This window comes from Coloeus monedula (genome assembly GCF_965178545.1).
Source record: "Coloeus monedula genome assembly, chromosome: Z".
NCBI lineage: Eukaryota > Metazoa > Chordata > Aves > Passeriformes > Corvidae > Coloeus > Coloeus monedula.
The window spans coordinates 49,951,910-49,967,129 of NC_138822.1; the positions used below are offsets into that span (position 1 = coordinate 49,951,910).

The window sequence follows — 15,220 nt, forward strand, 5'->3', positions numbered from 1 at the left end:
GACACAAGACGATGGAACAAAAATGGAGCACAACATCCCTTCTTTGGTATGAAAAGCACATGTCTGCTAGCATTTTGCCAGATATTTCTCCCAACACTTCAGGTTAATTCTCATAAAAATATTTAATGTAAATCTGATATGAAAGTAATTAAATAGAGAACCACATCAAGTTATGAAGAAGTATCCATAGGATTAACAACAGAGCAAGACAATGATCTTTATCATAACTGTAATACCTCAGACTACATTTGAGAGTTATCAGCCTCAGCTGAAGTAATATTATATCTAAATTAAATTAATGTACCTTAAATATTTCTGGTTTCAAATTACTTAGAGACAGTCCCAATTATTTCTTCAGTTTGCTTCCTGTTTTCCTACCCACCACCCCATCTGTTAATTATTTGGTCATTCTGAAAGGAATTTCTTTAGACATTGCTGGTGTATATCAAATAGCTATTTCTAAAGCAGATGAAGAATTAAACTTCTTGATAAGATTTTTAATACTGATTGTTATGAATCAAAACTACAACAGCTCTGAACATCTCCAGTGACTAGTTTATTAGTTTGAAAAGAAATTTGCAAGAAGTCTAGGTGGAGGGTGGCTCCTACAAAAAAATTATTCTTCAGTAACAGAAATAAAATATGGAGCAACAAAAGCACTTTCTGTAAATCTCCATGATGATTATTTATTACTTGCTGTATGGAATAAACATTCAATTAAATGAATATGGTAATTTTAATTTAAATTCCCTCCTCTAATTCCACTGCTTTTAAAGTTAACAACCTACTGAACAGATGGATTATTTCAGTTTTAGACAGAGGTTTTAAAAAGGACAGTTAAACCATCAGGTACACTGTAATCGAGATAAAGTAAAGTTCCTCTTTCAGATCAATAGAAATGAGAAGTAGCTACATGGGATTCTGAGTTCCCTCAGTATTGTATTATTTTAAATTCCGACTCTCCTGAAGATTTACAGCCCTGAGAACCCCATACTATTTCCAGCTCCTGCCATAACCTCTGTTACATTACTTCCCCCTGCTTGTGCAATCTTGAGGTATTCAGCTAAGACTTAGAACCATATTTTTCCATTTTAAGCAAAAATGGGGCCTGGATGGGGCCTGAGTCAGGGAGTGAACCAAGACCCTCAGCACAGGTGTCATAGGAAAAGAGAGACACTGTGAGAGTGAAAACTTTCTCTGCAAGTTCTACATGGAGGCAGTACTCCACGGGTACTGCTACAGGATTCCTCATGTAAGGTTTGCCCTGTGAGTCTGCTCCAAGGACTGTGACTGACTTGAAGCAGTGCCCAGGAAACACTTCACACCAGGAGAATCTGGATTTGGATTGAGGGCTGCAAAAGATCTCACACAGCCCTGGGACAACAGCACATCACAGAAGGCAAAGAGAAAAATACCCCCCAATGAACTGAAACCACCTGAATGTGCACTGGCCACTGCAGGTTCATGTCTGTATGTGCTGGAGTACGCATAAATGTGCAAGTGTGTTCATACATTTCATTTGACCCCGAACACGGAGCTGTTGCCTTATATTCCAGTATATTTTTTTCTTGCAAGCTCAGGCATGTGTGCACACAAACACATTGAGGGGCTGCCTTCTACTTGAGGTCACAAAGCAAGCCAGGTGACCCAGTCTTCTGCACTGGCAACCCAGTGTTAGGATCCCCCACTGTCTATTTTTTAAGAAGGAGTTGTTGTTACAGAGTCCAGGCACTCCAACTTTTCAACATGAATCATAGCACAAGCCAGGAACAGTAGGTGCAAAATGTTTTTACAGCATTTTTCTGGAAAGGAAATCCTGCTGAACCAATTCTCCTATATTTTGTCACAGTAGACAACAGTACATTTTGGTCTAGGGAAAGATCTGACTGACCCAGATACCACAGACTTGGTTTACACCTTGCCAAGTGAACACATTTAGTATTGCCTAATAGTCCTTAGATTGTTTAGAATTCATACTGGTGATTGAAGGAGTCAAAAACTTGTCATATCTGGAAGTTATGCAAAACAGAGACTATACAGGGTCCCTTTTGAAAAACAAGTAACAAAATTCAGTTTTCTGCTAAGGTGGAACTAAAATCATACACTGGGCCATGTCATTGTTTGTGCTGTGTGCTACTATTCTTCTAATAGCACTTTTCCACTGTTAGAGCAAATCCTCAAAACTTGATTCTAGTAATGGATTCCACTAACATTTTGTAGTTTTATTTATAGAACAGGAACACACACTGTTCCGTACAATATTAATTTAGTCCCCCTCCTCAAAAAGAGAATAGTTTTGCCCATTGATTTTTTCTTCATATTTTGCATAACTGAAATGCTGTATTGGAGAACAGTTAGCAGTATCATTTGCCTGTCTAGAAAGAGAATTACTTTCTGTGCATGGTGAAACTATGACTTAAGGTTTATTTGAAGATACTATTGTACTTGCAACTGGGTGTTCCTCCTCTTTACATCTGTTCTGTCAAACACCTCAAGGTCTGACATCTTTTGAGAGTGCTCCAACTCAGCAAACGTTCCTGAGCTCTTTTCCAGAAAGCATCAGATGTTTCCCCTTAATTCCAACATAGCTGAAGTGAGATGATTCCTCTGAACACAAAAGCCACTGAAATCTGATTAACTCCTCAGATAAGAAGTGAGAAAAAAATTCAAATTCATCTCTCTAATAAGTTTGAGGTACTGTTATTGTGAAGTAAATTCCCCATGACTCACTACGATGTTCACAGCCACGGCAGATACAGGAAGCAAAGGATTCTTATCTCAGCAGGGAGCTTGTTCCTCTGGATAAGTCTTCAGGGAAATCACCAGATGCAACTAAGAGTAGTGACATTTAGATGAAGGAATGAACCTGGCTACCAAAGTTTGTAATAATGTTTGTACCTAGCCTTGTGGGTGAATCCTCTGTTCTTACACAGCTGCCTATACTGCAGTCGTTACATCTTTGTCTTCCCTATAGTCTCAATGGGTACAACAGAAGAAAAGACCCAGCAATAATGCAGATCTCAGACAATATCAGAGCAGGAGTCAAACTGGAGCTAGTGACACATCTATAGGCAGTTTCCCCATTCAGTACAGGAACCATTACTCAGTTTTCCTGCCCTGTGATTGCAAATCCATTTCCCATTTACCCTATATGCTTTTGCAAACAGGGACCTTCCTGCCTCACCAGTGGGCTGCTGTGGACAGCGTCAATGCTCAATCCACTTTTTCTAAGGTCAAACCCAGTCTTCTTATGAAAATCATACAGACAGAGAAGGGTACTAGAAGCAAGAGAAAACCTTTGAAGCACCCCACAGTCTTCTCAAAAGCACCTTGCCCTTTCCTGGACATTGAGACACGTATTTGCTGCTTAGAAAAACTGTTCCACCCTCAAGAAAAGTCTCAGCTTTGCTGGACTTGGCAGGAAGAAGTACATTTGCAAGCCCAATTGAAAAGTATTGTGCTGGGTTTTTCTGACCCCAGCCCCAACCTTTCCCTCATTATTGCCACCTTACCACCTTGTCCTATCCACTTACCTCCTCTCCCTTCCCTGATTTCCCTTGGCCTTGCTTCCAAGTCCTGAGGAGGAAAGGCAGACTCTGACACCAGGTGGGACTGTCCAGCAGATATCACAGGCAAGAGCAGTCTGGGAAGCTGCAGAACAAGAAGTTACTGCCAATCCATATGACTTACAGTAGCCACTAATGTTGGCAGTGGTGCTTGTGCAGCAATGCTCACCTTAAGTGCAAAGGAGGTGTTTGCATGCTCTCATGGCTCCAATCCTGGCAGCTCAGATGAGTTTACCCACATCCACAGAGGGGGAATACCCCTCTGCAGTATTATGTGTATTACCAAGGCTGACCTAAGAAAATTATGTATTGCTCCTCAACTATAACTTTGAGAGCACATCCACATTAGTGGGGATGTATAGGAATCTGACCTTTTGTTTTCTGTCTGTAGTGAATTTATGAGGCTTAAAGAAGACAATTAGGAGTTTCCCAAACTGTACTCAAAGCATGCAAAGTTGTAATGTTCTTTGATTACTAGAAACAGGCTGAACTTCAGGCAGTGCTGTACAGAAGCTTCCATTGACTGCCGCTCATTCGCTTACTACATCTTTTCTCTCACTGACAAATCTGTGGTGTAACTGGACCGTTTACTTTCCACTACTCTGAAGCAATTTAGCAAAGGAACAAAGAAAGACAATGTAGTTGATTTATCAAGTTCATTTATCTGAAATCAAGAAACCTAGAAAAAACAAAGAACTTCATGTAAATAAATTTCACCTTTTTTTTTTCTTTTTTATTTGTCCTTTATTTAGTAAAAGCACCCAAAGCTGTATTATATTAACACAAGTAATAAAGCTTTCATATTTTATTCCTACCAGTGCATTTCCAAGTCCAGGTGAAATGCTGGAAATAAGTAATGCTGCCATACCTTGAACACAGGGTGTGGATCACAATGATACACGACTTACAAGTGAGTCCCAATGTAATAAAATGAAAGTTGCAGTTTAGGTGTGAAACCTGTAACTTAAGCAACTGTGGCCACTTCTGTTTCCACAAAGTACCATAACAAAACAGCAGCTGTAGGATAACATACTTCATCATAGTTTTTGCATCACTTTATTGAATAATCCATGTTGGATGTACAGCTTATAGCTATAGTGTGTGTTGGCTACAATGCTACAAGGAGAATGTGTACTGTTTGTATTACAGAAAGGGGTCTTGAAATGTATGGACCTGTCTGCATGTTTAACAAAATGAAACAGCAATACTATAAAACCGCACCACATGTGAATATTGTAAATGGTTAAGTTATAAAGTCATTCATTCAAAAGTCCAAATATTTCAATGAAAAAATGTATATAAAATGCAGTAAAACATAAATTACATTTAAAGGTCTGTACATGATTCATCCTGCAAATAGAAGCACAAAAACAGCACCTTGTACAGTATTGCTTATTTTGGTCTTCTAAAGTTCAAAGATAATTTTTACTAAAAAGCCAGGAAAAAAAACATGGTTTCACATGCAATCCAGCAGTAACTGTGGTAAATCAAGTAAGTCTATAACCCCGCACAAAACCCAACACTTTTACAATGTAGGAACATACATGTGGAGACCTTTTCTATACTTGATAACCAATATGAAGTTAAAGTTGGATTTATTAAGTTAGTGCACACCTATAATATCCCCTACAATATCCCCATTTTTGGTTAACAGTGTATTAAGGCTGTTTGCTGCTGAAAATACACAGCAGAGACGGAACACTCTCATCCATAAATGCAGTCAGATGATCTCATTGGGAAGCTTCTGTCACAGTCACTCACCCGAAGTGATGAAAGAAAACCATCCTTTCTCTTCTCATGTTATTCCACAAGCTCTTGTGGATACTCTAACTTTATGTGAGCTCAAAATCATTTGGATAAATTCACGATAGAAAATTCCATCAAGGGCTATTTAGAAGAAAAAAAAATCCACTTCAGGCTTGGGAAGACCCTAAGCCACAAATTGCTGGAGGCTGGGGAAATACCCTGGGAAAATTCCACAAGGGAAGTTGCCCTTGCAGTCTGTCCCTGGGCAGACATTATCAACGGTCTTTCAAGACATGCTGCTGGACTGGACAGACCTGTGGTCTTACTCAGCACAGCCAGTTTTATGTTCAGTTTCCCCCCTTTTCTTGTTATTGTAATACAAACACAGATCATTATTCTCAACTTAGTTTTTCTGACTCAAAAAGCAAACAACAATCTTGTGTCCATTTTGTCGAAGAGATAAATACTACAAACTAAGCTGTCCATCACATCCAGGGCACTTCTTTATGCTTAGAGCAGTTCTGCAACCAGCTGGATTCCTTTCTGTGTTATTGGTTTAAGCATAATTCACTAACATTACACTCACATATCATGATATACATGATGTGCAATGCTACTCTGCAATATGTTGCACAGCAACAGTACATATTTGAAAAGCAGCTTCTCTCAAGAACTGTAGGACAGTAAAAAGATTAAACCCAGCAATTCTATACCATCATATTTGAAAAATCTGATGGCAGCAATGGTCATTAAACCTGGTATATCATTACTGCTGCACTTTAAATGGGTGTTGCTTTTTTTAGTTTTGTTTCTTTGAGTCAGATCAAAATCACTCTATTAAGCCTAAGGATCTACCGTCTCCATGCATGGAAGCGACGTGGAATTCTTAGCAATGAGGCCAAATTCCTTAGGCTTCTGATTGAATTTCTGCTTCGTCCATCTGAAGTGTGTCATTATCACCCAGCAATTCTGTTTCAGGCACAGAGCCCTCTTCTTCCTCCTCCTCCTGGACAGGGTTCTGGGCAATATCTTCTGTTCCATTGTGTGTGTCATCCGTGCCTTCTGACAGCAGAGCAGCCCTGTCGGCCACCGACGCATTGGAAGGTGCTGTTGTTACATAGCCTGTGCTGGTAGATCCACTCCCGCTGTGGTGGGAGCCAGGTTTGGGAATGATCTGGGGGGGTATTTGCTGGGGAGCCATTTGCATTGGAATTTGGACAGGATAAAAATTTGGCAAGTAAGCACCATAGGCAGGCATTGGCTGGTAACCATTGACTGGAATGTAGAGCTGAGGAGGTGGGACCATTGGCCTCATCTGGCCTTTCATTTGTATGAACTGAGGTTGAGGGAAGGCTGGAGTTTTCTGCTTTGGTCCAATGTATCTAGCATTGCTGACATTACTAACAGGGCTTGTGCTGAGAGAACTTGTTTGTGTGGTGTTGCTTGCCCCAGAAGTTTGCGCTGAGCTGTTGTAATTAGAAAGGTTTCCCCATGTTCTTAGTCTGTTATGTATATCCTTAAATCTTGGTCTTCTGTTGGGAAATTCATTCCAACACTCCAACATCAAAGTGTATATCCATGTAGGGCAGTCATCAGGACATGGCAAAACCTGTCGGTTCCTGATCATCTCAATGACATCCTGGTTAGAATAACCACAGTAAGGCTGTAGGCCATAGCTGAAAACTTCCCACAACACAACTCCATATGACCATATATCCGAATCAATAGAAAACTTGCCATACATAATAGCCTCAGGGGACATCCACCGGATAGGAAGAAGGGAATTTCCCATCAGTTTGTAGTAATCAGCAGCATAAACTTCCCTGAAAAGGCCCAAATCAGATATTTTCACATTCAGTTTATCGAACACCAGTATATTTCTAGTGGCCAAGTCCTTGTGGACAACATGGTGGCTAGAAAGGTATTCCATTCCTGCAGCTATCTGAGTCACAATGTGAAAAAAGTCTGCTGGTTCCAGGGTGGATTTTACTGTCTTGTCATCATCAGTGCTGCCAACATCTGAATGTGGAGATCTCATCACCAAGAACTCATGGAGATCACTGTGGGAACAGTAACTAAATATCATACTTATAGGTTGTTCCTTTGTCACTATTCCCAGCAAACAAACTATGTTTGGGTGCTGTAATCGTGATCTCATCATTGCCTCGTGTTTAAATTCTTCCCGAAGAGCCAGTTCTGCTTTATCTTTAAGCGTCTTAATGGCAACGGCTTGTGTCTGTTCACCTGGTGCTGTACCAAAGAGATGCCCCTTGTAGACTTTGCCAAACCTCTCCTCTCCTAGTTCCTCCATAAACCGCACAGTGGACAGATTAATTTCTTTAAGCTTAGCCTGAAATGAAGTAAAGACAGTAAGTAAAAAAATCACAATATTTTCTGAGCAACAGAATCTCTTATTGAAGAAAATCTCCCAGTGGTTAGATCTCCAAATGGAAGACAAATTGGGCCAAAATGACTTTTCAGGTTTTTTGTGTGTGCTCACACCAGTATATTGATTTCACAGTTAACCTTGAAATCAGTTACACTATTACCAGAAGCATAAATTGAATTATACTGCAGGATAATTGATATAATTATTTTTACAAAGGAGTGGCCACATTTCCTGCAAGCTCAATGAATATGGGGTTCAGAGGAAATCTGTCAAGCAATGACATCTGTTAACTGCATCTATACTTTCCCTGCAGACCAGCCCTGAACTGACCAGTGGAGGTCTGTCAGAAAAGCAAGGTGGTTGAGGAGGTGGCAGTCTCAGAGTGAACTGAAACATCCTTTCCAGCAGAAGAAGGAACAAAACCTCTCTCTTTCAGGTCTGCAGTAGCAGTTAATGCCCTTTCTTCTCTGATGCTCTACAGGAAGATCCCCTGCCCATGGGCAGCACAGTACCCCTGCTGAGGAATCTTGACTTCACTTCAGTAAAGAGGGGCGTGGAATTGGAGCAGAAGGAAGAAGGAATTTCTCTCTGGTACTTGAAGGAAAAGGTTGCAAACCCAGGAGTGAGAAATCCCCAGAGCCTTCCTCCTGCAGCTGGAAAGGGAAGCAAGAGAGTTTGTGATGGTGATGTAATGGGTCTGTCCTGACCAGCACGGGATGGAGGAGTCCCTGACCAAGTGAGGTGCAGCTTCACACACAGGGCACCATGGCATGAGGCAGCAGGACAGGCTGGGAAGATGCTTTAGCAGGTGATTTGGGAACAATCTCTGATTTTAGTGTCCAACAGGCTGTAGACTGGGCTGGAAAATTTCCAGAACAGTTCAGAGGCAGCCTTTAAATATTCACATTAACACAAAAATTCAAAGCAATTTGTTACAACTGGTAATATTCATTAAATATTCTACAGTTTCCTGAGCAGATGTTGCCGATTGTTCCAAAGTAAGCATTGTTTTTTAGAGGTTGCATCTTGTAAATGCTGTGATTAAAAATTCAACATTAGCTCTGAAAACGATTATAGTGCAGAGATCAGTCAGCTGACCCAGAAAATCCTAGGCTGGAGCTGACATCTGTAGACATGAGTTCAAAGCCATTTTCCGTTCAACATCCTTTGTGATACATGCCTTGGAAACATGTTGCACCCCATCTTAGCTCTCCATTCACTTATGGGTCAGAACACCAGAGGTCTTGAGCTGAAGGATTAGAACAAGAAACCCCACCACGCATCATGCTTTAAACAGACAAAGAGGATTGCCAGGAGCAAAAATGAGCTGTAGGCTGAAGACTGGATCAGGAATAACCACTCTTCCAGTCACTCAGGTAACAGGCAGAATGGCGACTGATGGGTAAAGACAAATGACATTAAATACTGAGTAATGAAAGCTGTTGTCCCAGGCCAGGATTTCTAGATACAGCTACAAAGTGCAAGACCTGGTTTTCCCTGAAGTAGGTGGCCTGCACGGTATGAAAATTAGGTCCCCAACAGCATGGCTTGATTCAGTCACAGACAACCTGAGACGCTGAAAATCACGGCACTTTGGAAATATGTGGGCCTAAGCAAATTGTGTAAGAAATACCTGTTTGTGTTGATTAATGAGCGGCATTTCCATGTCTTGGCTGGGAGATGCCATCAGCTGGCGGCGCTGTGGTGTAGCAGCAGATGCCTTCTGCTTGTTTCTGCACATGCAGACCAGGAAAAAAAGGCAGGCTATCACCAGGGGGATGGCTATGCTGGGAACAAGGATGTAGAGGATTCCCATTTTGCTGTTGTCACGTGGACCTGTCAAGCACAGAAATGCTCATTGCTTACAATAAGTATTTTTAAGGTATTTGATAGTAAAGCAAATTATTATGATTATTTATACTATATTTTAAACAAAGAGAAACTATACCCTGAAAACAGAAGTCACATTACCCTCTCCCCCTTCTTTGTAATTTTCTATTACATATTTCAAAAATGTTTGAATAGACATAGCAATTAGCAATATGAAGATAAACTAGGAGCCCCACATTTAAAGTGTGGCCTGTAACAGCATGTGGTTGATTTTACTTTATTTTTGAGGCATCCCATTGAGGAAACTGCAGAACACAGACCAGAGTATCATTCCATTGTCCTGTTCAGGGTATAAAAAACAAGTGAGCAGTATCTATCACAGTATATGAACCAGTGAACTCAATATGACCCAGCATAACAACGCAGTCTGACCCACTCTAATAGCTTCAGCCATTTCATCAACACCTGGCCCATTTTTTACCTCCACCAGTGCTACTTCTGCGCAGAATAAAATAAATTTCACTTCTTGTTGGTAGAGATATTAATTGTTCTATACTTAATAGAATGGCAGACCTTTTATATTAGAGTGAGGCAGACATGAAAGAGCCATCAATACACTTAGTTCTGGAACCTTCCTAAAATACTTTTTCACTTAATACTTAGAGACTCTAGAAAAGCATAGTGATGTCCAAAATGTTTGCTGGAACTGCCTGGGATGTTTTCTGTAACCTGTGGTTTTGCTATTTGTGGCAACTGCTTCCACCACAACCACATCCCAGTGTTATCTTCACCCTTTGGTACATGCAATGTAGAAATTTATTACAAATGTCAACTCATGTTACTGCAAAAAAGTGAAGTAACTAAGAAATCTCATATTAGTTCTGAGCAGTTTTAGAGATCCATGTAATCCACTTTTATGGTTTCCATGACACATACATATCTTGCTTCAGGAAACATGCTTTTCTTCCTAATGAAGCACAGTATTAACTGTCATATCCAAGGACAGTCTTTCCAAAGACCATTGTTAATGTGTGCAGTCTGTACCAGTACAGGGAAAATGTACTAAGAACAGTACTAAGCTATGAGAGTTGTACTTTTTATTTTTGCAAACAGTTGTGCAGTACAGAGCCACTAGCAGCTAGTACAGCACTTTTCTGATAAGATCATCTGCTATATGACCTTCAAACTGCTGTGTTTCTGCACTTCAAATGGCTTCTTTCCAACCACGCATGATGCTATATCTCCCTCTATAGGATTTGAAAATTCTTGCTGCCTGCAAGATGTCATACCAAGCAAGAGCAATGTGCCCTTGAGCAGCATGAGCAAACCAAACACATACAGGTGATTTGCATATGCAATCTGTCATTTGACAGGTCAAAATACAAACTTCAGCATTATCATTAATTATTACCTCAGACTAAGCCTCCAATATATAATAAAAAAGTGTCACAGTATCTCAAAAGCTCTGATCTCCAGAAAGCATTAAACAATTACTATACAAAACAAAGTTGCTTCAAGTTAAACATTTAAAAGCAGAAACCTCTTAAATGAATTGTACTTGTAATAATCAGGAACATACAAAATTACCCAGGATTTGGGACAGTAGTAGGGGAAAAAAGAAAGATAATACATACTACAAGAAGGTATGTCACACAGTTCCATGCGTACGTTTTTATTCTTTGTAAAACACCAGGGACCATCCATTTGACCTCCAGGATTTCGACAATACGCATGTCCTCCACCTAGCTCTGGAAACTGTGCGCTTGTCAGATCATGGTTGTGGGGACTCTGTGAGTCCCAGAGCTGGCAAGTATGGCCAGACTTGGTAACGCTGACAGTCCCTCTGTAGTCAGCTCCAGAACCGTTGTAGCACTGATGATCTAAAACACAAGGTTGGGAAAATGTTGGGAAAAACAAAACAAACAAGGGACACCAAGACCAAAACAGTTAAAGTCCACAGAACATGTATGCAAATAAGTACTTAAATTTGGGTACTTCAAGACTTAATGAAAGCTGTTTGTTTTGAAATTTCAGTTCTGTGGGTATCTGTACTTTTACACCCAGTTATTTCTGGACTCTGTCCTGGAATGTCTCAGCTCTATGGTACACACATGAGTATTTGCAATTCTGAATTCAAATTGAGACTAAGGAGCATGTATGGACCTTTAGATACAGAACATCATAAGTTAAACTAAATTAGAGATATGAGTTTCCCTTCAAGGAAAAGTCCTCAGATGTCAACAATGGAAACTTTTATTTCTCATAATCTTCCCATCTTCTTCACACTGCTCACTTGCTATAGAAATTAGTGCTGTATTTTCTAATGCCTCTTGCCTATTTTTCTTTATTTTCATCTTTAGAAAGAGAGAATTCAGGCTTTTCTTGTCCTTAGAAGCATCATTTTCCTATCTGCTGAACTCATATCTTTATTCTTTGTTTTGCTGCTATCCTTTCTCCATACTTTTTGAGTGCTTGTCTTCTATATGCATCATCTGAGCTGAATCATGCATTTTCCTGCATTTTTGCAATATTACTTTCTCCATTTTTCTGTACTCCCCTCTGCAGCCCTCAGGAATCCAGCTCTCTCGAATTCCACAAATATTCAAGTTACAGGTGTTCCATCAGCAGCAGCACCACTGGCTCTAAGGATCATGGACAACCTTTACCGGACTTTTTACTGCTTTTGTTCTCATGCCTTTTGCTTGATACCTCTTCCCTGGCTGAATTGTCTCTGTCATTGTATTCTCAGTTACTTCTGCTTCTCAGATACACTACATAATTAACATAGAAGTGCAGAGCTAGACTTTCATGGCATGGCTCCTGCTCCTAACTGTGGATTCAGACAATGGATATTCAGAATAATCTTATCACATTTTGAACTTAAAACATCTGTGGTCTCTTGGAGTTTTCTTGTCAAACAATGTATGGGGTTGTGATTAATTGCTATGAAATGGAGTAGTCAGAAAGACTCTCTGCAAATAATTAGTGACAACAGAACAACCCTTCTACTCCTGGGTGTAAATAAAAATTAATGGAAGCAAGATCAATGTTTTTGCCCATCCTGTGTGGGTAAAGAAAGACAACTGCACCCCAGTTTTCAGGATTGTTCAGTTTTCAGGATTAATAGTCTTGTGGATCTCCACATAGAAAGAATGAACACTAGGTTCATTTGTTTCCTAACAGATCTTCCAGTGAAACTTCAAGAAACTATCTGAAGTTTCTTGACAGGTAAACAAAACTCTCAAATAGATGTATGGGGAGGCTCACCAAAAAAGGCAAGGACTGAGCCACAGGTGGAGGCAACACACTGCGAATCTGCATCAAATCAGCCATGTAAACACAGAGTTTTATGGTCCAGGGTGGTTGATATAACATACGGTACAAGCAGCATTCTTTAGGTTTCCTTGCCATCCCAACTATACCTTACAACAGTGCAAGATTATGGACAGTATTAACAACACAAAAACAAGTTGTTCAGCACTTTCTTTACAAAAAGAATGGCTGAGGCATTGTCTCTCAGCCTCAATCCATGGAAGCAACAAGCTGTACTTTTTCCCAGTGATGAAACACCCAGACTTACATCGGCTCAGTCTCTCCACAGGGATCCCAATTCTTATGCAGTTGGCAGCTTCCAAGGTGTCAGGTCGTGGGAGGTCCTCACACTTAGGCAATTGTAGCTGCATCAGGATGAGAGGGTTTGACCTAGCAATGTTATACTCCTGCCTACAGAGATCATTCTCCAGAACTTCACATTCATCCCGGCACAGCTCCCGTGGCTTAGGGATCCGAGAGCGCTCATCGCACAGGGGAAACACAAAGTGGCAGAAGGAGGGTATAGCAAACTGCGAGCACTGGTCAGACAAATGCGTCGAAGTACCAATCATGGTGAACGCAGCTGCAAAGGAACAAAAGTACTGATAAGTATTGGTTCATGAACAACACAAGAAACAACTTAATTTTCATGTCATTTGCCTTTAATATTTTTCCTTGAGGGTCTGAACGCCTACTGAGCAACAAGTAAATGAAGTAATTTCTGCTGTAAAGGAGAGCTGACAAATGCAGGAAGAAAACTCAGCATCCCAGGGTCCCTTTGACATCTGTACAGAGCTTGTAGAACCTCAGTTCCCAGGAAGTAATCCACGTGATTGCCATTCCTCATACTGCAGGCAATTGGCTGATTTTAACTTGGAAGGATCAAGAGCAAAGGCAAGATACACCTGTCAGGATACCGGTATGTATTTCCAAAGTTCCTAATTAGATAAAATCTGAACAAGGATCACCTAACTTCTTGCTCCTCTAGACATTTTGATAAATAAATGAAGTGTTTTTCAAGTCTTGTCAGGCAAAAGGAAGTGTACCATTAATATTTGGGGAGCTTGTAAGAGACATAAGAAGCCTAACAGGCAGCAGCTTTGGGGAAAATTAATGTAATCAGTCTCAGCATGCTGATAACATTCAGATGAATGTCATAATGAGTTAGGAACATAATTCTCCCCTTCAGCTCTCAGCACCTACACACTAACATTTATCTCAAGGTTTTCTTGCACATTGCAAAGGAAAGACAAATGTTCGTCTGCACGATGTGTTTAGTGCTGAATCAACCTCTAAATGCAGGAACATTCACTCCCCCAGGAAAGCATCATTTGTGAGTGAGTTGCTAGACTACATGTTCTATAAACTCACACTGTAAAAAAAGAGAAAATGTCATTCAGCAGTCTATTTGCAACCTAAAAATAAATTCTTTCTCTTTTGTCCAGCTCTCTCCTTTCAATCATCTGTTTCCTGTGGACACTTGCTGCTAGAGTCTCTTCCTGAGACATCAAACATGCAACAAGCAGCCCCAAATCCAGCCTTTCAGACTGTTTACACCTTTGTTTATTTTAATTCAGAAATATTAATGCAGGAATATAAACATTTATCAGTCAGGTTGGGAACACTGCATGCAAGCAGACCATCAGGCCTCAGAAGATAGTTGTGACATAGGCTTGTCCCAAAGACTAACAGGGAAAAAATAAAACCGAAGGACTGAAGTAGTCACTTTTGCTTGTTTGAAACTCCACACTAAGTTTTCGAAAGGCATTGCATTACAGAATTTAGATCATCATGAGAGAAGGGTGCACAATTTACAATCATATCTTTATTTTGATGGAAGGTGCAAGAGCCAGCAGTACTGTGTGGTAGCATCTAAGGAATTTATAGTTTAGTTATTGAACAGATATTAAAACAGCACAGCAGAGAGCTTGCTAGCCAAACACATATACACAGGTCAGGCATCAGGTCTGGGCACTACTCATTATTGGCCTTTCAGTGTTCCAAGCCACATCTAAAGTTTTTCTCTGGAAACATCATTCTTTTTTTAATCAAAGGCCGCAATTCTCACCTAATCACATGGCCTGGACCAAACAGCATGAGGGGCCACACAGACAAAGAATATGTACTTCTTACATCAGTACAGCAGGGAGATGGAAATCCAGAATGAAAACTCCCGGAAGATGTAACCTTGCTAAATGTTCCTGGTGTTGGACAGTAGGTGTCCTCACTTCCCACACACATTGGAACACTAACACCTACCATCAAAAATTGCATTTAGGAGGTATGGGCAAAACTCAGCAAAACCCCAGCAGCAATTATTCAGGGTTTTTTTTTTCCCCTTTTCCTAACAAGTTACTACAATTTAAAAAATACCCTC

General features: G+C 40.4%; 1 protein-coding gene across 1 annotated transcript in view; it reads right to left on the reverse strand.

Annotated features, from left to right (window-relative positions):
- Positions 1-4,193: 4,193 nt before the first annotated feature.
- ROR2 (receptor tyrosine kinase like orphan receptor 2) overlaps positions 4,194-15,220 on the reverse strand; it is a 144,022-nt gene continuing 132,995 nt past the window's right edge. The window contains exons 6-9 of the mRNA XM_082301059.1: positions 13,112-13,426; positions 11,166-11,411; positions 9,335-9,537; positions 4,194-7,662 (exon numbers count right to left, since the gene is read on the reverse strand). Of these exons, the coding sequence (XP_082157185.1) occupies positions 6,220-7,662; positions 9,335-9,537; positions 11,166-11,411; positions 13,112-13,426 (2,207 nt within the window). The 3' untranslated portion in view covers positions 4,194-6,219. The remainder of the gene's footprint in view (positions 7,663-9,334; positions 9,538-11,165; positions 11,412-13,111; positions 13,427-15,220) is intronic.